General features: G+C 41.4%; 1 protein-coding gene across 1 annotated transcript in view; it reads right to left on the bottom strand.

Annotated features, from left to right (window-relative positions):
• The window catches only part of SLC24A3 (solute carrier family 24 member 3), a 508299-nt gene extending 484639 nt beyond the window's left edge, over window positions 1–23660 (bottom strand). The window contains exon 1 of the mRNA XM_008064347.1: window positions 23316–23660. Coding sequence (XP_008062538.1) covers window positions 23316–23457 — 142 coding nt within the window. The 5' untranslated portion in view covers window positions 23458–23660. The remainder of the gene's footprint in view (window positions 1–23315) is intronic.
• Between the last annotated feature and the right edge of the window lie 137 nt (window positions 23661–23797).

Raw genomic sequence — 23797 nt, 5'->3', positions numbered from 1 at the left:
GGGAGAGAGAGAGAGACTATCCTCCCTTTTACCCCAAGGGGGGTTGGCATTTTTTTTGAGTTGGAGTCTCATTCTGTTGCCCAGGCTGGAGTATAGTGGCAAGTTCACGGCCACTCCAGCTTTGACCTGCTGGGCTCCAGTGATCCTTCTGCCTCAGTTTTCAAATAGCCAGAACTACAGGCATGTGCTACCATGCCCAGCTTATTTTTAAAAATTTATTGTAGAGACAAGTTCTCATCGATTTGCCTGGGCTGGTCTCGAACCCATGGACACAGGCCATCCACTTGCCTCGGCCTCCCAAAGTGCTGGGATTACAGGCTGAGCCACTGAGCCCAGCTGAGGGTTGGCATTTTGAACAGAGACCATGAGGTCAGTGTGAAGTTCAGTTACACAAGGAGCAAAACACATGCCTGAGTGTGTGTTCATGTGCAGAGGGCAAGACCACGGTACCTGCTCACAGCCCTGACTTACAGTGATGCTTCACAAACTTCTCTTGTAGTAAGTTGACACTTGGTTAAGCTAAGCTTTCTGGGTCCCCTATCAGAGATCTCCACTCAGCAGACTGGGGTGGGGCCCATGACTGTGCACCTCTAACAAGTTCACAGGGACCCCAGGGGACACCGATGCTGAGAAACACTGGCTTAGACCACGAGCAAAAACTGATGACATGCACAAGAAATCCATCTAGCTGCACAACCTCAGTGGTCCTGGGAAACCAAAAGAAAATCACATTTACAAAAGTAATTCACATGAAATAAAAATGAATAATGGTTCAGGGCATGCTTGGGAGCAAAACTATATTCATCTGGCTGTAAATTAGCCTTAGAAGGAAGCATATTTCCAGGATCTTTCAGGAGGCTAGTGATTTCAAATGAATGATCAAATTAGAGAGATTTTCCGTTACCAACAGAAAGACAATTTAGCACAAATGCTCACACTGTACAGATGAGGACACACGAAGAACAAAAGGGAATGCACATGAAGTTTGTAGTGGAACTGGAATTAGAACTCCTGTCTCCAGGTTCTCTGTCCGATATGCCTTCTGTTCCCTACAATGTTCCTTATCCTTGTGAGCCAAGTTTCCTATCTCTGAATATTTTCATGGCAGAAACTATAAAGATGCAGGAGCATCATGAAGTTTTATTGTCCTTCAGAGCAGAACAATGCTGGCCAGTCCTGTACAAAGTCAACATAAAAGATTTCATTCTTGGTGTCTCCTAAAATAAACCCTCACCCTGTACTGACACTCAGAATGTTCATCCCAAAAGAGCATGCCCAGGCCAGCATACTTCTTGTTTCCCCTTTCTCCCTCTCTCCTTCCTGACCGCTTCCCAGTGACCCCAGAAGACACACCCCAAGGTGGAAGAGCCATAAAGGAACACTTATGGGCCCCTAGAAGCCTCCAGCAGCACTCCTTCCCAGGCAGGACAAGATGTGTCCATGTATGGCTTTCTTGGTCTGCGATTGAAGATAATGTTTTTGCCATCTTAGGCAAAACAACTGTTTAGATCTGCACTGGAGTGGACATCCTTCTCCTCACACTGTGTGCAATTCAGTCCACACTGCTGGACTGTACAGCCGCAGGGAGCCTGTGGAGGTCCCCTCCCCTTCCCTGGACTGTTCACTCCTCTTGCACAATTGAGTCAACCGTTACAATTGTGTTTTTCCTTCTCATTTTGTTATCAGAGGAACAGTCAGTATATAGGAAAACCCAAGCAACTGTCAAGAGGAGAAGATAAGAAAAACAAGACATTTATTTAAAAACTAAAGGTTGCCATGTGACACAGTTAAAGAAGATGCTTTAGTCTGATACTAATAACCCTCTTGATGCATTTTCCAAGTCAGTAGTTCCTCTTTGCCATCACTGTACTAGTCATGTTCTGCGTTTGCCGCCACTTGTTGTAAGGTTCTAGGGCTTCTATTTGGGAACAATTTTAGGTAGAAGCACAAGCTGAGGTTGAAGAGACAAAGTGAGGACATCTGAATGCCCTCTACATAAGTTTAAACAAAAATTTGCAAGCAATTCTATAAACCCTAAGGCAGGTTGCTGGTGTACAGAGCTCTATACATATATGCAAAAGCTCTGTAAGTCCACAGACATCCTAGCTAGTGCAGGCCTGCTGGATTACTACAAACCGTAATCAAAGAGCTAAGGTGATTTACAGAAGACTCATGAACAAAGGCGTTTCATTAATAGTATCTAAATATCTTAAATAACCTATAATATTTTAAATAATCAACAATGAATAAGTACAACCTATACAGTCAACGGAATGCCAACCATACCATGAGATGATAATTATTTACATTGACCTTTATTTAAAATATGTTGTCACAAAAATGCAATATGAAACATCCTATTTTAAAGTTAAAAAAAATGCAACATTCAACCATGTACTTATTTTATGATGACCACCTGTCTTATTTTATGAGGTGATCATTCAGTGCCTGAGAAATATTTACTACCTACATGAAATATATTTATGCATATGAACAAATACCAGAAAAGAACATTGAAAGTCAATATTTTGATTGTGCATGGAAACATAATTTTAACTCAATTTCTTGTTTCTATTTCTGCTATTACTTATATAGTTTGAAGTATTCCACCAATGACATAAATTAGATGCATTTAGTTGGTGCAATGTCATCTGGGCAGAAAGTAATAATCCAAAAAACATTGGTTATCTCTTCTGCACCAGGCACTGGGCATACAACTGTGAATGCGCTGGACCAAGTTCCTGCTCTCAGATATACTAATCAGAGGAGGGTAACAACACAATGAGCAAACAAACACAAAATCGTCAAATGATGGCACGATACATGTTACTATAAATGCCCATGTGATGTGCACACACAGTCAATCATGGACTTCCTGGTCCTGCTTTACAGAGAGTCTGACCATGGCCAATACTTGACACACTGGCTGTACAAGCTTCCCACTGCTGCTGCAATAAATTACCACCAACTTAGTGGCTTTAAATAGCCCCAAATGGCTCTGGAAGTCAACCCAAAAGAGGTCTCACTGGACTAAATTCAACAGGTCAGCAGGGCTGTGTTACTTCTGGAAGCTCTCAGGAAGAATCTGTTTCTTTGCCTTTTCTAGCTCCTAGAAGCTTCCCCTATTTCTTGGCTCATGGCCCCTTCCATCTTCAAGCCAGTAAAGTTGTCACTTTGCCTCTGACCTCTGCTTCTGTCATCAGAGTGGCTCTACTTCTCTGGCTCTAATTCTCCTGCTTGTCTCTTCCACTTTTAAGGACCTGTGTGATTACACTGGACCCATCCTGATAATTCAGAGTAATCTCACCATCTCAAGATCAGTTGATTAGCAACCTTAATTTTCCTTTGACATAACAAATTCACAGATTCCGAAGATTATGACATAGACATCTTTAAGGGGGCACTGTTCTGCCTACCACACTGGGGTAACTTCTAGTCCAGCTTCCTGGTGGAAATATCTTTCCTCAGAGATGTTTATCAGAAGGGAAGATGTGTAAGAGTTTTTCTCACAAAGCATAAATTCAAATCTACCCTTGTCTGCCTATGAGAATTTGGGCAAGTCACTTTAACTCAGATGAGGATAATAATACTTAATCTATGGTTCTGTGGAAATGATTGTGTGAGGTAACCTATGGAAAGAGTGTGAATCTGGAAAAATAAACAAAGACAAGCAGTTAATATTAGATAAATTAGTTGATTCTGAATACTTTTATTCATGAACTACCTTTCTTTTTCTTTGTGACAAACTCAAAATGTCAAGCTAAAATTTGAACAGACATTCTGGATATTATGGAAACTAACCAATGGCATGTGGTTCACCCTTTCCCACATTCCACTGAAGGGAATAAAGAAATGCATCAAAAAATGAGTGAGGATGAGTCTGTAACACACAAGAATGGGCTGTTGACAGGTGGACCATGAGAGGGCACACTGGTCTCCAGGTATGAGCCCCTATCTCAGCAAAATCATGAGGCTTTTGCTGCTGGAAGGAACTGCTGTCAGGGACACCCCACCCCATACCATCAATATGTCTTTCTACACCCATCCATTCAGAGATCCCAATTCCTGGAAGTGCAACTTAACTAAGCAAAAAAGCGGGAGCATGGTGTTATATTGCCTTTTGGAGACGAGCAGAATAGAGAAAAAACAGAAAGAACCACAGGAGCAATACAAACCAGGGTGGCAGATTTTCATGCACTGTCTCTAGGTGTGAAAGTTAGAAAGAACTATCCACTGATCAACATTATAATGAAAAAAGCTCCCTCTATACAAACTACAAGGCAGCAGGAGCAGGAAAACCCCTCTCAGGTCAGCTGGGTCACCCTAGAAAAGTCAACATAAACACTAGAAGGCGGCCAAAGACCATGCACATCAACCAGTCCTTTAGCTTCAGTGATGCGAACAGTAACCTGACATGTGTGTGCAGGTAAGAGTGGTGAGGGTGCTGGAGGGACAGGAAGATCTGCTCCCAGGCATACACTTGACCTGGATCTTCTCTCTAAAAGGCGGATAACTCAAGAAAACTTTGAAAATTATCTGCAACATAAAGAACACGATTCTCCTTCAAAGGGTTTATTATAGAAGTATAAATAAATTTTAGAAAGGTTGTATTATTTTAGTCTCAATGATATGCAAAGAAACACGAATATGAAAGAAGCATCAATAATTGGACAGAAAAGCAAAGATTACAATGAGGATTAATGACGATGGAGGTGGACCAGATATGAAATGATTAAAAAACCAGAAATGCAAGCACAAAACACAAAGGAAATAACAGGGAGTAGAAAAAAGACCCCATAGTGCTGTAAATCAAATCACTGAGGAGGAAAACAAAAGTAGAGACTGTTGTAGAATGAAGAGGAAAAGATGAAAAGATTAAAGTGATAACAGAGAGAATGACAGACACAAAGATAGACAGATAGACTTAGCTATCTAAGTTACAATCAGTTCATATTCCAAGAGAAAAAAAAACAAAAAACAAATGAAAAGTCACAATCAGAGGTAATGTTCTCTGAATGAAATGAAATAAAATTAGAACTTGGTATTTAAAAACATGCACATAAGACACTCTGACAGCTTAGAAATTAACAATCAATCTCTCAAATTAATTACAGAAGAAAAGAAAACAACAATTACAAGTCATTCGAATAGCACCAATAATGACTTCATGACACCTTAAAACTTAGTATGAGTCTAAGACTATCTTCAAAGTCAAAGGTATTATTGAGCAAGAAAGAATAAAAATGATCAAAGCACGTAATTCATGATATTAAGAGATAAAAACAAAGGAATTAAGAGGAGATTTCTAAAGAAATGTTAAAACTGTAATCAATGACTCAGAAAAAAAGGAAAAAAGTAAAATTGATAAAGAAATATAAGAGATGAGTCTTCAAAAGTAAACTAAATACAGTCAGATTTGATCAGGGAAAAAAGAAAGGCAAACACGTAAGTTAGCATGGAGAGAAGGTTACATAATACAAACCAAGGTGGCAGATTTTCTAGATATGAGAACTAGAAAGAACTATCAGCTGATCAATTTGAATACATTTAGTTCAATTTAATGAATCAAGTTCCATCTAAATATACAAACTACAATGCAGCAGAAGACCCCTCTCAGGCCAACTGTGTCACCCTGGAAAAGTCAATAAAAACGCTAGAAGACAGGCAAGGACTATGCACATCAACCAGTCCTTCCTTCAGCTTACGTGATGCTAACAGTCACCTGACATGTGTATACAGGTAAGAGTTGTGAGAGTGCTAGAGGGGACAGAACAAGTTAAAACCAAAAAAAAAAAAAAAAAAAAAAAACGCAAGTAAAACCTAACCTTGTTTTTAAAATCTTAATAATAAAATTGGCACTTCTCTAAAAAATAAAACACAGAAAAATATCAATGGAAGAAATTAAAGTTTGTTCAAAATTATCTTCACAGAAGATGATAGGCCAGGCAGTATTATAAGTGCTGTTTCAAATTTTCAAGTTACAGCTTGTTCTCATGCTTCATAAAATATCCAGAACACAGAGTAACATGGAAATCCTCTATTCATTTTATAAAGTTACTGTAATGCTAACACCAAAGTGTAGCAAAGGAGCTATCCATCAATGTCTTTCAAAAAATATAAGAGCAAAAATTTCATAGACAATACAAATAAATCAAATCCAATGTCATATTAGAAGAAAATATATATCTTGGCTATCTAGGGTTTACTTTCAGAAGTGGCTTAGTATGGATGTCTCTCTATATATGATGCAATATTAAACACTTTTTATGTGTTAACAAGGCACTTGATCTCTGTCAACATCCATGGTTGATTTTTTTTTAAGATAGAGAACTAGATGCATAAGGAAACTTCCATAGCATAGTGAAAAGTAACTAACTTAACTTATAGCCCCCAGGTTCCATAGTCTGATGGATTATACTAGGACCTTTCAACAGTAAAAAGCTAATCAGTTACAGCATGAATCTAAAAATTTCCTGTCTAATGGAAAATTATTGAAAATTTAATGGTATTGGTTTGTATAATACTTTTATTTCCATTATTGTGTAGTTTAAAAGTTTTAAGAATAAAATAATTACAATCAGTTCATACTCCAAGAGAAAAAAAAAATGAAAAGTCATAATCAGAGGTAATGTTCTCTGAATGAAATGAAATAAAATTAGAACTTGGTATTTAAAAATATGCACATAAGACACTCTGACAGCTTAGAAATTAACAATCAATCTCTCAAATTAATTACAGAAGAAATTAATTAATTTCAGTGGCTCACGCTTGTAATCCCATACTTTGGGAGGTCAACATGGAAGAATTGCTTGAGCTCAGGAGTTTGAGACCAGCCTAGGCAACACAGAAAGACCTCACCTCTACAAAAAAAAGTCAAAAAATTAGCCAGGAGTGGTGACACACCTGTGTAGTCCCAGCTACTCAGGATGCTGAGAAGGGAGGACCACCTGAGACCAGGAGGCCAAGGCTGTGGTGAGCCATGATCATGCCACTGTACTCCAGCCTGAGCAACAGAGTGAGACCTCAACTCTAAAAAAAAAGGATAAAAAATATAATGAAGCAATATTTTAAAAGAATATATAAAGTATAAAACAATAGTAACAATACATAATAAATACCAGAATAACTTTCACAAATAAATTTAAGAAAGAAATAGGGAAATAATCATGAATCTTGACAGATGTTTTTAAAAAGCCTTCATCAAGCAAAGAAGCACACAATGAATGAGACGAATTTATGCAATAACACACCATTATTCCACAACTTATTTATAGATTTGTCAAACATAGAGGGATTTGAGGAAAATTTAACAGACATTCTGAAGTTAACCTGGAAAGATAAAAGAGTGATACTGGCAAGTGATTTTTTTAATTCAAAACGAGAGAAAAGAAGTCTTGCCCTACCAGATAACTAACATGCTAATAAGCTATAACAATTAATTAATGAGTAAGCATAACAAAATAGATACCATACAAACTGCCTCTAGTACATAAGAAAATAAGCGTGAAATCAGGGTGATACCACAAGTGTAATGGAAAGATTATTCAATAAAAAATACTGGAATTAACTATTAAACCTGCAAATCTATTTAAATTGTATCTTCATCTTATGCTAAAATAAATTTCAAATGAAGTAAAGAGTTAATTTTTAAATAAAACCTTCTAATGGGGGAGAAGGCACAAAAGATTATTTGAAAGAAATATATGATTGACATTCTGGATAGAATAAAACAATGAAAAAATACAAGGGAAAAGATATAGTTTTGACTCTATAAAAAGGAAAATCTTCTGCATGCCAAAAACAATGAACAAAACTTTTAAAATAGGGTAAAAGGTTCATGCATAGAATATATAAAAAGTTCTTACCAATCATTAAGAAAAAGACTATTATCTCATCAGAATAAAGTGAACACTGGACATGAAGAAGCCTTTCTCACAAGGAAAGAAATATAAATGTTCAATAGACATCTGTAAAATATTCAACCTCAATGGTAAAGAAAACTAAGGCAATGAGATACTATCCTTCCACAATTAATTTAAAAATATATAGAATAATCATTCAAGTCTGGCAAAAGAACATGGAATTTAGAACTCTCAAATGTTACTGTTGGGATTTCAAATTTGTTCCAATTCCTGGAAAGTTATGCAGTATATAATATATATGTAGCATGTGTTAGCATTCACAATGGGCATGCCTTTTAGCACTGAAATACTACTTTTAGGAACCCAATCTAAAGAAATTGGCCAAGATTGTCAAATACTTCTGTACAAGAACAATAATCACAGTGAAGATGTGAAAAACTTGTAAATATCTTAAATGCAAGCCTGAATAAGCTAAATGTACAATAGGATTATGCCTTATAATAAGCATACATTATCTTAATATATCTTACATAAACTTATTGTTTTATGTGATAAACTTCTAGAAATAGATTTATGTAACATATAACTTAATATGATGCATATAGATAAGATACAATTGAAGGATACAATGTAATAGTTAAGATCATGGGATGTAGAACCAGCCAGCCTGGATTCAAATCCTATTTGGCCATACAGAAACTTTGCAACCTTGGGTAAGTTACAAAAACCCTGTATGTTTTATTTATTTATTTTTTTTGGCATTTAAAATAGAAATAATAAAATTATCTATTCTATATATAACTGTTGACGAGATTAAAGAAGTCAGTACAAATAAGAGCCCTTAGAACGGTGCCTCCAGCATGCTAAATGCTCAATAAACATTTGTTGTAAGACTAAGAAAAATATTATAATTCTTATCACTAGTATGCAGACATTGAAAATCAATTTTTAAGTTTAACGCCATGGAGAAAAACCTATGATAAGTTAAAAAGCAGGATCCAACCATTGTACATAATCTCTTCCAAAAAACAGAATAAGAAAGAGAACTTCCCGCCTCATTTTATGGGGCCAGCATTACCTTGATAGCAAAACAAGAAAATGATAGTAAAAAAGAGAAAACTACAGATCCATATTTTGTGTGATCATAGGCACAAAAGTCCTCAACAAAGTGTGACCAAATCAAATCTAGGCAATGTTAACGAAAAAAAATTCATGAAAAACACACCATGATCAAGTGGGACTTGTTCAGGATGTGCAAGTCTGACTCTATTCAAAAATCAATCAATGCCACCCATCATTTTTTTTTTTAATTTCAAAGATGTGGGGTACAATTCAGGGTTACGTATACAAACATTGATTATGCAGGTACCCTTGTTGATGAGGTGTACCTCTCCCTCCCCTAGCAGTTTCCCTCAACTGTCAACCCCCTCCCCCAGCAGTTTCCTACTACTGCCAATCCCGACAACCCATCATATTAAGTGTCTCCCATCCAGGTATTAACAAGGCCCAACCCTGCTTAGTTTCCAAGATCAGACAAGATCAGGAATGTTCAGGGTGGTATAGCCATAGACTATCATTGAATGTTTAAAGGAGGAAAGTCACATAATGATATCATTTGTTGCAGGAAAAGCAGCTAATAAAACCAAATCCATAAAAACCTCAGCAAACTAGGACTAGGAGGAAACTTTCTCAATTTTATAAAGGTCATCTATACATAAAAATAAAAACCTTTAGCAAACAGTGTACTAACAGAGAAGGGATAAATGTTTCACTTTAAGATCAGGAAAAAGGCAAGAATGTCCATTCAAATGTAACAAGGTACTAAAAGTCCTTGCCATTGCAATAAGGCAAGAAAAGGAAATCATAAACCTTGAATCTGAATGTTTACAGCAACTCTATTCACAATTAACAAAACGAAAACAAAATAAAATGTTCCTCAACCTATAAATGGACAAACTAATGTGCATCTGTGTAACTGAATACTACTCACACATACAAAAGAATGAACTACTGATACACAAAACAATTTAAATGACTCTGAGACACATTACATGGAGTGAAAGAAGATGACAGACTGTGAGACTCCATTTATGACATTCTGAAAAAGACAAAACTATAGCTACAGTGAACAGATCATGGGTCAGGGATGGGGCAGGGTGTGACTACAAAGGGTAGCTTGAAAAAGTTTTCTGAGGTGATATATTGTTCTGCATCCTGATTGTCAATTTTATTGCCCTATTTTTGTTAATTTTTAAAGCAGAATCCAAGACATGACATTCATTTTAACATACGTAATGAAGGAACTATATGGCAATATTTAAAAATACTGGAATTGACCTGTCTTTACATGCAGATCTATTGAAAGTAGGTGCAATGAGTCTTCCCTCTGCACATGGCCCAACAAACACCTGTGATTTCAAACATCCAAATTGTGGAATCTCATTCAGGAGGTCCTTAACATTAGGTTTTCAAACCCTAGGTCCCTAAGATCCTAAGAACTTTTCTTCCTTTGGAAGTGATGTCCAGCTCACAGCCCAGAGTTGCAGCAACAAGGATGGAAAGAGTTTAAATACCTGTAAGCTCAAGGATCCCAACAAGAACTAATAGTCACGCATTTTCAAAACAGTCATCCTAATGGTTATATGAGGTGACTACCCAGGGGGAAGGGGAATCAAGGATACAAACTCTCTCCCAAAGCAAGTTAGGAGTGTCCCAATAGCCAGCATTGTTTTTTTTTTTTGCTAGTTGGAGTCTCACTCTGTCGCCCAGACTGGAGTGCAGTGGCCGCTCCTGGCCACCGCAGCCTCGACCTACTGGGCTCTGGTGATCCTTCCACCTTAGCCTTCCAAGTAGCTGGAACTACAGGCGCGCACTACTACGCCCGGCAAATTTTTTGATTTAGTGTACAGATGAGGTCTTGCCAAGTTGCCCAGGCAGGTCTCGAACCCGCAGGCTCAGGCAATTCACCCACCTCAGCCTCCCAAAGCGTAGGATTTCAGGCTGAGCCACCAAGCCCGGCAGTTAGCATTTCTGATTAAACAAATCTTTTTTTTTTTTTTTTTTTTTTTTGCTACAAGAAAATTCCTAATTTTTCCTGTTTACTGACTACACTGAATGCCAAGAAATTCACAGAAAGATTCCAGCACTTCGAAAACATTTCAGAATTTGAAATAACTTTACCAGGAGTTTGTCTGCACTAATAGATTTTCTAACCTTAACCTTCTGTTGTTTTTCCTTAAGTATTTACTAAACAAGGAGTCGGTATTTACTAAGCTGGATCCATGCCCCAATTTCAGTTGTCTTTGATGTCAGTTTCTTCAAAGGTAAACTCAGATGTTAAGATTCAAAGGTCCCCACTAGTTTCTTCATGTCTAACACTCTAGGAAATAAATAACAGTGAAAATAATATTGCAGGAGTCATGGCTAAACTGCTCAAATGAACAAACTACTTGAATTAATGATTTTCATGGAGAATTCATTCAGAAGTATTGTGCAAATGACAGAAAAAATTATTCCACAAAGAAATTGTTAACAAGCCATGCATGGTCTCTATCTGGCTTTTAGCTCAGGTTACCACACCTGAGAGTAATTAAATGGCGGTGACTGAAGAAACCCGCCATGTTCTAATTTTATGAATGCTGAGTGAGCTTCTCCAACTTGCAAGCAGTCTTTTGTGTAGGATACAATATTACTGGGAATGGAGTTTCCCTTAATTCCTAAAGTTACACTTTGTAACTGACTTTATTTTTGGAATAGGTGATAAGTTACTAACTAACTTGACTGCTTCTTGTACTAAAAGCCATATGGAGTACAATTATAAAGGAGCAACACAAGGACTGATACTAGATCTGCCCAATATCTTGAATGTGATGATGACAAACCCACACAGGTGATGAAATTGTACAAAACCCAATAGATCTGCTAAACACACACACACACACACACACACACAAATACACAAATGAGTGAAGTAGTCCCACACTATCCAAGGTTTCTCTTCTGCCATTTCAGTTATCTGTGATCCACCTCAGTCTGAAAATAATAATTGGAAAATGCCAGAAATAAACAATGTCTGAGTTTTAAATTGCTGCCATTCTGAATAGTGTGATGAAATCTCAAGCCATCCTGCTCTGTCCTGCCCGGGACATGAATCATCTCTATGTCCAGTGGATCCACATTGTGAATGCTACATCCATTAATCACCTAGTAGCTGGGTCCGTTATCAGATCAATTGTCGTGACTTGACAGTACTTCAGTTCAAGGTGAAGAGTAACCTAATGCTATGTCAAAATGCCCACATCATTCCCCTCACTCCACCTCATCACATAGGCATTGTATCATCTCACGCAATTACAAGAAGGGTGAGCACAATACAAGATATCTTGAGAGAGACATACAGAGAAGCCACATTCACATAACTTTGATTACTGTATCTTGCTATAATTGTTCTATTTTATTACAAAATATTGTATGATTGTTCTATTTATTATTGCGAATCTTTTACTGTGCCTAATCTATAAGCTAAACTGTATCATAGTTAGGTATGTATAGAAAAAAGTCATATCTAAAGAATTCAATACTATTCATGGTTTCAGGCATCCTCTGGGGATATTGATACATACACCCTTACTAGGCAAATAAAACTGGAGAAATGTGAATGTGATTGGTGGATTGTATCAGTGTTACTACTCTGGAAAGCGGGGAAAATAAGCAACTCTGTATTACTTCTTACAATTGCATGTAAATCTGCAATTTTCTCAAAGGGATATGGTGAAGAATAAGCTTTCTCCCTACCCCTGACCATTAGCCCTCCCACAAGGCAGTAGATCTTACCAATTTCATGTGTACAGTAGCTAAAAGAGAAAAAGGAGGGCGAGAATAAAAGAGGGAGGGAGAGAGGGAGGAAGGCAGGAAGGCAGGCAGGAAGGTGAGTTTGCTTGCTTAAATAATTTGGGACAGTCCTGCTATATATCCAAACAAATGATAAAACTCTTTCATACTAATAGTTATGAGAGCTATGACTATACCTTGTTGTGAATATCCCTTGAGTCTAAGAGTATTTCTAGTGAACATGTCTCCCCCAATTCCAGTTTCCCCTCCCGCTGATTCTCAGAAGTCACTAGTAACTTTGAGATCTTTTCCCTCAAGAGAGGACACTGAGTTATCTTTCCCAGGGAAATAAGAGCACCCCCTGATACAAATCTAAAACTAGAGACATGGAACATGGCCCAATAGAATGACCCAGTCAGATCACCTTACAGAGACTCTCAATGTCAACAAGACCCTCCTTTGCACAGTTTCCAATCATCTCTTCCTTGGCATCACCTAAATATGAATAGATGCCAAAGATTCCCTGACATCTGAAGAAAGTGCAGGATATGAAAAACAAGACAAAACAAATGGACAGCAGCAACTTGAAAACACAGTCTCCATATGGGGAAAAGAAAACTCCAAAGACTGCTTTGAATATACTTAGAGATATAAGAGATGATCTTGGTATTGCTGAAGCAGAACAAGATGCTATTAAAAATAACTTTCACAGGAAAAAGCTCTTGAAAATTAAAAATATGACAGAAGAAATTAAAAGCTCAGTATAAGAGTTGAAAGATAAGTTAAGGAAATCTATAGAAATTAGAGCAATAAGATAGGAGAAATGGGAGAAAAGAGATAAGAAAATTAGAAGATCAGTCCAGAAAGTCAAAAATCCAAATAGCAGGCACTTCAGAAAGAGGGAAGTCAGTATCTTAGATGCAGGAAGAAGATCATAAAAAGAAAGTTCCCAGACTTGAAGAACATATGCTCCCAGACTAAAAGAACCTGGTAAAAGATCCAGGAAAACTGATGAAAACAGACCCACATTGGTCATATAATTATGACTTGACTAAACATTAGGACCAAACAGACCATCAAGAGCAAAGCAAAGAACACACATGCTCTAAGAAGGAAAAAGCAGGTTTTCAAAAGAATTTAAAACTAGGGTAGCATCAGAGTTCTCAGAGGCAACAACGGAAGCTGGAGGACACCCAAGCAATGTCTTCAGAATTCCAAGGCAGACACGTTCCAACCTAAATTCTTGACTCACCCTATTTTCTAAGTGCAGAGGTAGACGAAATATATTTTCAAACACACAAAGTCTCCAATGTTTACTTTCCATGCTTCCTGTCACTGGAGGCACCTGGAGTGTGTGACCCCCCAAAATGTAACCACAAATGCAGAAATAAGCCAAGAAAGACACATGCCTGGGCTCCAGGGAGCATGACTTTCAACAAAAGGGAAAGCTGGAAAAAACATGCAGGGTAAGGCAGATGGGAGATCACAAGATGACAGCTGGGCAGCAAACTTTACAAGCAACCTGTCCAGACTAGAAAAGCCAGAAGAATCTGGTAAAGATTTCCTCCAAAGAACACTTGCTGGACTACTTAGCATCACTGTACATATCAAGAGGAGATTGAAGAGCTGGGCGCAGTGGCTCACATTTGTAATCCCAGGGACTCTGGAGGCTGAGACAGGAGGATCATTTGAGGTCAGTCATTCAAGACCATTCTAGGCAACATAGTGAAACTCCATCTCTGCAAAATATTTTTAAAATTAGCCGGGCAAGGGGGCAAATGCCTGTATTTCCTGTTACTGGGGACACAGAGGTAAGAATATCACTTGAGCCAGGGTTCAAGGCTGCAGTGAGCTATGATTGCACCACTGCATTCCAGTCTGAGTGATAGAGTGAGACTCTGATTCTAAAAATTTAAAAAACAAAAACAGAAAAGAAAACAGACCATCACGGCAAGTTCAGGCTTAAATTAGGGGTAAAGGCTTAGGAAACTAAGCAAAGACATATTCATTCACATTCGGGACAGGAAAATTAAGACGTATATTTCAAAGCTCAGCTAGGAAAAGCAGTTCTGTGGCTATGATAAGGTAAATACTGACCGTTAATCCAAACCAGTGGGGCTTAGCCCTGGCTTCTCATTGGCATCATCTGTATCACTTTTTAAAAAAAAATGCCTAGGCTACACCCCAGAGCATGACATCAGAATTTCTAAGAGATGGGACTCACTCAGAGCCACCTCCTAGATGAGTAATGTTTAAAGTTCCCCAGGTGATTAGAATGTGCAGAGACAATTAAGGACTACGGAGCTAACCAAAGGTGCAATGCTCACCCTGGCGTACACTACCCCAACATCTTCATCTGTAGCCACAACTGCGTATCACCTTGACTTCCAACTGCCAGCAATATATTTCACCTAGATGCTCTCCCAAAGTCAAAACATCCAAAAATGAATGTTTCACGTTCTGTCTTGGAAATGGCATTACCAACTTCTTGATGTCGATTTGGGTACCCCCTTTCTCCCAGTCGCCCATGTCTCCCCTGGCTCTTTTTGTTCTCTCATCAAAATCCTACCCAGGAAACCTGTTCCTTACCCCTTGTGCTCCATGGGTTCAAGTTCTGTGGCAGACAGGCTCACTAAATTGAAAATAACTTTTGCTAGGACCAAACTGTGCAGAATCAAAAGGGAAAAATGAAATGTTGCAAATATAAAAGTCCTCAAACTAGGTCACAGATGAGCTGACTTTGTTCATCTTCTCCTAGAAATAAATAGCTATTGACATGCCAGGAATGATTGCTAGGTTTCATGATGTAAATGAGTGACGTTTATCAGTTGGGACAACTCCCGGAATGATGCAGGTCTCTTCCTGTTCCCTCGAGCCTCCACCTAAGTGCTAAACATGGAGGGGTCATGGCCAACATGCTCCTGGGTCCACAGATGGGTCTGAGAAAGCTGAGTTTCTACCCAAGTCTAAAATGTCTACATATCATCACTACCACCCACTGCCCTTTTCTACATGTTAATCTCATCAAAAGGACAAGGCTCAACTTGGGTTCTTTGCCTAAAATTGGAATCCTGATGGCAGCCCACAATGTTTGGGGTACCAATTGACATGCTGCACCTTTAACAACCCTTGATATGATCCTGTGTTTTCATTTCTGCCAGTGTAATATTGAAAAATGGTACTTTGTTATTTTCAAATTTGGATATTCCTGTTAAGACTGAGATTAAGATTATTACTCACCTCTACCAGCCACTTGCAATTTCGTTTTTTGTCAATTGCCTGCCCGTATCTTTTTGTCCATTTTTCTGTGAGTTTGCCTTTTTATCCCCTATTCTTTTCTATCTAACTCCTTTTGCTTTTCCACTTTCTCCTGACCACCACGACCTCACCTATGCTATGCTGTATTTCTCATTCGCATTTCTCATAATTCATGAGAATTGGTTGTTCAATGCCCCCTTCTCACTCAAGCTTGAGCACTATAAGGATGAAAATTCAGGTGCTCATCCTAGACAATGCTGTCACCTCCATGACTGGCAAAAAGCCAAGTGTTTCATGAATGAATGGACGGAGGTCCCTGTGTCTTACACAGTTGGGGTCCAAGCAGGGACTCTCTCAAGAGGGTTCACCACAGAGTTTCATGAAGGGCAGGGCGGGGAAACCGACAAGGATGGTGTTGCCTCTAAGACTTGCAGCCACAAAGGGCATCACCACCCCTGGGCTGAAGGGAGGAGAAAAGAAAAGAACATGAGGAAGAGGAGAAAACAGCAGCTGGAGCCCTGGGATACCTGGAGCCTCTCACCACTCAGCTCATGGAACACCTTCTCCCGCCTGAGTCCTTCATAGTTCACATTCTCAAAGCCTACAGAATGACCCCACATGTGCCACCATAGCAAACAATAAATAAAAATGATTGCCAAGCAGGCTCTGCAGAAACAGAAGACAGGAATAGGCCAGAACATCTCCAATTACCTTCCTGGCAGCACAATCCGTTGACTTGGCAACTTTAGGGATGTCTTCAGAACTCTCCATAACTCAGTTTCCCCATGATAAAAGCCTGTGTGCTATTATTCCTCTTTCTAAAGTTATTTTGCTCAAAGAAAAGAAACCTCCTTCCATACAGAGAGTGGCCAAAATCCTGTCCTATCAGCCAACTTCCACCAGGCCCTGGAATTCTCAGCAAATAGCTGGTTTTGCAATTCTTTTGGCTTTGCCAACCCTCGGGGGGGGGGGGGGGGGGGAGAGGCAGGGGAACAGCTTCCCACAAGGATTCGAGACTTGCAAGTAGAGGAAATCTTTGAGAAAAATCTGGGTTGATGAGAAGCTAAGAAAAGCCAGGAGGAAAGAGACATATCTATATAAGTTTATGCAGAAAATAGAAAAGGTTGGAAAGCAATGTGTTTCTAAAATACTACTTCTATGAAACCAACCTTCTGTTACTCCTTACTCCCAAGTTGACTGCAAAAGGCAGGGCGATTCCCACCTTCTAGTCATATCCTCCACCACCAAGACTGGAAAATGCAGCACGTGGCTCTGACGTAGGTGGGCTTGGGTTCAAATCCTGCCACTTAATGAACAGACACTGGGCATGGTGCTCCACTTTTATTAAGCTCAGACTCTCCCATGAAAAACGAGCAGCAGCATCAAATTTGCTGGACTAGGGGCAGAATTGTACATCATGACACTAAAACCTGTGCCTGTCAGTGGACTACTAACATATGGTGGTTAGTTTTTTTGTTTTGTTTTTATCACAAGCACTGTAGTTCAGAGATCAAAAGAGCTTCTTTACTTAAGAAATATATTTTATATTTCCCTGTATTTTAACAGATATCCTCCAAGCTCCTACTACAGGCCAGGTGACTGGGGTGACCAAGGTGAGGCAAGTTCACAGGATCCCTGACCTCCTGGTGCCTGGAATCGGGGGAAGAGGAGATGTCACACAAATCACCACCAAATACACACACCGTTGCCAACTGTGATAAATGCTATGAAGGGAAAATATGATATATGAAGTCTGACAATCCATTCTAGAAAATGTGCTCCATCCCTCATTGCTGAATATCACTATGGTCACCTTTGGAGCACTCCCCTTGGGAAGCTATGCATCAATGCTAGAGCCTAGTCCACCTGTTAAAGTAATTTTGGAACTCTTTCTGGAATGGCCATCACAGCCATTGTTGTTATTTGCTGGGGTCTGACAATTAAGTTCGCGAACTTGCCACTGTGCGTTTACATTAGCAGCACTGTACAAATAAGGGTATTGGAACACCTTCCCTACTCACCTGATCTGGCCCCAGTGGCTTTTTATTTTCACTCAAAGATAAAGGATATATCAAAAGGAAGACATCTGATGATGTTCAGGACATCAAGGGTAATATGATGATGGCTCTGATGGCCATTCCAGAAAGAGTTCCAAAGTTGCTTTGACAGGTGGACTAGGTGCTGGCATCAGTGCATAGCTTCCCAAGGGGAGCACTTCCAAGGTGGCTGTAGTGATATTCAGCAGTGAGGGATGTAGCACTTTCTCTAGGATGAGTTCACAAACTTAATTGTCGACTACATATCCAGAGAGCAAAGTGGAGGGATCTAGTCTGGTTAGAAAGATCATGAATCAGGAAGTGAAGGATTCACCAGCTGTGGTGGACACAACAGTCCCAGAAAGTGGGACCAGAACGTACTGGGGATCTGAGACCAAAGGGGTATTGTCCTTTGGAAGAGCCAGAGCAGGAAGTGTAGAAAGAAAAGGCAAGAAGATGAAGTTGAAGAGCCCAGCAAGACCTCATGCAAAGCCACTTGAAGGATCAAAAGGCTGTGATCATTGCTCTCTGAGGAATGGGAAGCCCCAAAGACACTGACAGGCTCATGGATCTACAATTTAAGTTCGCAGTTCACATCTCCACAGCAGCACGCTTTCCAGGTGCCACTTCTGAACCCCACTCCAGTTAAAGATGAGCAGCAATATTTTCACATGGATAAGGTATTTCAAAGATAGTGTATATAGTCATGTATATAAGGGGGAATCCAAAAAACCTGGAATTTATTTATAAAAAGTGTGTATTTGTTCATACATGTTTAAATTTCAGTTACCTTCAAAATTCTCTTCATTTGATGCAATATACCTATCGAGATGCTTTTTCCACTGTTCAAAACAGTTTTTGAACTCATCCACTTTGATGCCTTTAGTGCTTCTGCCGTTTGTTGTTATTGTTGTTGTTTTAACCTCTTCCGCATTGGCAAAACGTTTCTCTTTGAGCACTTTTTTCATCCAGAAAAACAAAAAAACAGTCACTCAGAGTGAGATTGGGTGAATAGGGAGTGTGAGGCAAGGGGGGTCATGCCGTTTGGGGTCAAAAATTGCTGAACACTCTGTGTGGTGTAGGCAGGTGCACTCACAGTCTCTTACAACAATGCCAGCTGGTACACTGATGCCAATGGGTTCCTAGAACACTCACCTAGTGGGGGATGCCTGTACTACAAGGGGCCCACCCTCCAAAAGATAATTCCAGTTTTTTGGGTCTCCCTTATATGTATATCCACATGTATGTGCATATATGCATGCATGTATATATGCTGTATTCACCACTGACCACCTTGGGTAAGGTCTACAGTCACGCCTAAGCTCCGACCCCTTTAGGTCCTTGGATTTTCCAAAGGCAGCCACAGCCATGCCTCCTATCACAGAGGCTCTTACATTGTGATTCCCACACTCCTCGGATGATTGAGTAGGGGTGTCTAGGCCCTTCTCCTTCTCCTGCGCTGACACAGGCCACTGCCTTGACCAACACAAAACAGTGGAAATGACACTCTGTGATTTCTCAGGATGGGACGTGACAATGCCATGCACTTCCACCCTCCTGGGACACTTGCCCTTGGAACCCAGCTGTCATGCTCTGAAAAGAATTCAAACCGAGCCACAAGAGGGGCCACACAGAGAGGCCATGTGGATGTGCTCTGGCCCAGTGAACAGCAGCATCAGCCCCAGACATGGGATCATGTTGCTTCGGATGACTCCGGATCCAGGAGGTCGGTCCCCCAGCCTTGCCATCTTTCCAGCTGAGGCCCTAGACATCATAGAGCAGAGACAAGACAGCCCCACCACCACCTGTTCAAATTTCTGACTCAAAGGATTCATGAGCAAAAAAGTAAAATGGCTGCTTTATCCCACTGTTTTGGGGTGATTTGCTATACAGTGATAGCAACTGGGACAGAAAGACTCTCCAAGTTTTTAATACACACACACACACACACACATGCACACATGAGTATGTGTACATATATGCACATGTGTGTGAGAATATTTCTTAATCACTATTCACTTCCCTGAGAACCTTCTAGAAAGGATATCTATAATGGCACTTGAGTTAGAATTCCTGGGCTTTATCCACACTACTTCTGGAAAAAGATGGCCTGGTAGTCTACATCAAAAAAACGTTAAACACTTTTACACCATTCAAAATATACAAAAGTTATCCATTCTCCCTGCAAAAAGAAATGATAACTCTCTGTAGCAAATCTAGCATCTTATTTCAATTGGCTTTGAAAACAGAGATCAAAATGAGACCTTCATCCGTAACAACTAAATAGGGCACCCAGGGCTGGTCTTTGTCCTCCACAGAAGGCTCGTGTGTCTAAAGAGTGTTTGCAGATTAAATAAAGCAAGATGTATAAAGTGTTCTTAGTATAGTACCTGACATTCAAGTACCCACCAAATTCTGGTTATTATTACTGTTTTTGTTGTTGTCAAAATTAACATTTTTCTTGACTCTAACACTAACCCCGCCTGACCTAAATTAAGCAATCTTCATGTTCCCTCTCAGCAGAAAAGCATCCATATAGAATTCTTGTCCAGACTACTTATAACCCAATACTGAATATACTGAAAACCTTTTCAGTACATAACTGAAACTTTTCAGCATATAACCGAATCTGAGTTTGGTTAGACCTCAGATTCCATATGATTAGAAACGTTACACAACATTATATAACATAACTAGCACACACCTCTATTTTGCTTTGGTCATAGAACTGTCCTTTCTAAGAAGGAATGAAACAGGGTAAGAGAGAAGGGAGGAAGATAGAGAGAGAAAGAGGGAGGAAGAGGGAGAAAAATCAATATGTGTTAGGAAAGCTTCTGAGAACTTGCATTTAACAATCATTGCATGGCTTTCAGGGTAAATAAATAAAAATATCTTTCATCATTATAAAGGTACTCCTTACGGGATTATGTAAATACTACAAAGCTGCACCCCAGTGGTATAGCTTGAAGACCAAGGAACAGAGGTGAGAACAAAAAGCCAGCAGGTCACCTCAGGTTTTTTTTTTTTCTCTCTCTACTCTTCAATTGCTGTGTGACCTCAAGTCAATCACTTAGCCTCTCTAAGTCACAAGCACTTCGAAACAAGGCTAAAAAACTCCAAGCTTCAGTATTCACACGGAAAAGAGCATGAAACAGAGTTTCCAGGGTAAACGTCACCATTTAGAATGTTTAGGTATGCTGAATGATAATTTCCCAAGCAAAATAATCTTTGGCAGATTCACATGCGTTCATTAATATGTTAAAAATTATCTTGGAAAGCCTGTGTCTTGATGCAAAATGCTACTGTGCACTGCATACAGAAATCATCAATATCTCAAGGGAGGAAAGGTGATTAGGGACCAGTTCAACTCAAAGAAGGCTGGCATCCTCCTCCTTTACTGCTGTTGGGTGTGGGGATAGGCATGGTCTTCCTAAACCCAACAGGGATGAGAGGGGTTAGAGAGCAAGGGAAGAATGGGGAAAAGGCCTGTGCCACAGAACCAAATCTGAGTCCACTGGACCTGAACAGAAATGTCACTGCCAGGGAAACCATTTCAAAATGACATTCTAGCCACCAGGTTTCAAGTTTGCAGTCTCTCACACCCCCTCCCCCAGAACATCCCAGCTTACCAGAGCCCAGGCAGCCCCCTGCCGTTGACAGACTTAACTGTATGGGCCACATCCTTCATCCAGAAAAAAAATATATCTTTATATCCTAGAAAGTGGTGGGAACTCTATGATTCATAGAGCCCCAGTATGTTGGAAAAAATGGCCGGCATGCCATCAACTCTTGGAATAGCCCTTTCCAAAGGTGGCATGAACCGGAAACTGGCCTTTCACTCATAAAAACTGGGAAGATAAAAAGGGCGTTCATGAAAACCCTCTTAGTGAGACTGTTGGTAGACTGATGTCTGGCAGGTTTGCATCTGCCCTTGGAGCAATGTCCTGTGTCCCTCACACCCACACAGCCCCTTGCTCATGTCAGAACCCAGGGCCAGAGGAATCCAGGAGCTGTGGAGGGAGCTGAGGAGTCTTGTATGGCTTCACTGAAGACCAGGACGAACTCTCTCTCCATTACCATATATGATGAAGTCTGTCAAGAGGTCTGCTGAGACCTGCAGGAGACCCACCCACCAACCGGTTTCACCATGAAGTAGGAGACCAGCCAGGCTGGGGGAGACCCCTTTTTAAATGGATGGCGCCTTCAAAAATATCTTACTCTCACTGTCAAAACGCCTTTATTCTGCACCTCATGACACCCTGTATTCAAGCTATGTCTGTCTTAACACCACAGCACACATTTGTAACTGTTTTTTCTCACAACCACTTACATGGCTGTCTTCCCACGAGCTGTGCCCCTTCAAGGGCCGGGATATAAAGCCATTTACAACAGTTATTCTTCCAAGTCTTTTCGTCGTATTTTTTTTCTTTTCTTTTTTTAAAAAAAATACAGCTGCACCCCAGGGTCCAAATTGTTTTCAGCGGACAACTGTGCTGAGCACATGTTCTCCACGAGACCTATTTCAGCTCAAGAAAGGCCAAGGACAAAGACAAGACAAAAGTTATGGGTGAAAGGACCCCAGAGCAGGAATGGACAGGAGTGGACAGAGTGATGGGTGGTCTGCCACAAATCCTTTCTTTCTCAGCAGCAAGTCTGCAACGGGGACGTGGGAAGGAGTCCACGTTCTCCCAGTGAATGATCAGTTTAAGAGAACAAGTCTACTCCTAGCCCTGAGCTGGCTGGCCAACACTTTTTCTCCACCCGAAGTTCCCAGCACCTGCTCTAAAAGGCGGGTAGAGAGCTTTCCATCCCGCCTGTTCCAGGTGGAGAACATTCTGACAACCGTGTGCTTCCCAGTCCCCCTCAATCCTCCAGCGAGCCAAGAAGTGTACAGGTGGTTACCTGCACAGGTACCGAATCTTCCAGGACAACTTTGTCGGTGTCCTTGGGGGAGGGCTTGTTGAGGGCACGTCTCCCCACCACGGCCACCACCAGTCCCTCCAGCTCGCGAGTGACAAGCGTAGAGGCAGGAGCAGAGGTAACGATGGGAAGGGCAGCGGGCGCCCAAGCTCGCCGGCCCCTTCTCCGCCGCACGGTCCAGGCGCACGGGGTTCCCTCCTCCTGAGCCCCTGCGGGGACAGGGGGAGTCCTCGTGCCCGGCTCCCCCTCCCGCTGACCCAGCCTGCCCGCCCCGCGGCTCCGGCTGGGCTGCACGTTGGGGCTGCCCCGCGTCCAGCCCCGGAACCCCCGATCCCCGGAGCCCTCGAAACCCCGAACCCCGCGCCGCCGAAGCCGCAGCGCCCACTCGGGGCAGGCGGCGAGCACTCACCCTTCTGCTCCCGCAGGCTCGACAGCGACCAGAGCAGCAGCGCCACCGAGGCCAGGAAGCAGAGCTGGCTCAGCAGAAGGTCCCTCCGCCGGCGGCGGCGGCGGCGGCGGCGCGCGCGGTCCTCGTCGCCGGGCGGCGGCATCCTCGGGCGGCCGGGCGGCGGCCCCGGCGGGCGGCGGCCGCTCCTGTCGCGGGCGGCCGCGGCGGGGACGGCGGCGGGAGGCAGTCCTGCGCGCAGCAACCGCGCGTCCTCGCTGCGCTCCCACCCGGCCGCCGCCTCCGCCTCCGCCTCCGCCTCCTCCACCTCCTCCTCGCCGCTGCCCGTCTCCTCGCCTTCGCCCTCGTCGTCGCTCTCGCTCAGTCCCTCCTCCCCTCCCTCCTCCTCCTCCTCCTCCTCCTCGCCGCTCGCCCGCGCCGCCGGCTCCCGGCACTCGGCGTCCCGCTCCTCCTCGCGCGCCATGGCTCCCACGCTCCGCGCCCGC

The sequence above is a fragment of the Carlito syrichta genome, unplaced genomic scaffold (genome assembly GCF_000164805.1).
Source record: "Carlito syrichta isolate Samal-C Ts95f unplaced genomic scaffold, Tarsius_syrichta-2.0.1 Scaffold307318, whole genome shotgun sequence".
NCBI lineage: Eukaryota > Metazoa > Chordata > Mammalia > Primates > Tarsiidae > Carlito > Carlito syrichta.
The sequence above is the reverse complement of the archived record's forward strand: the minus strand, read 5'-3'. Positions and strand labels throughout refer to the sequence as shown.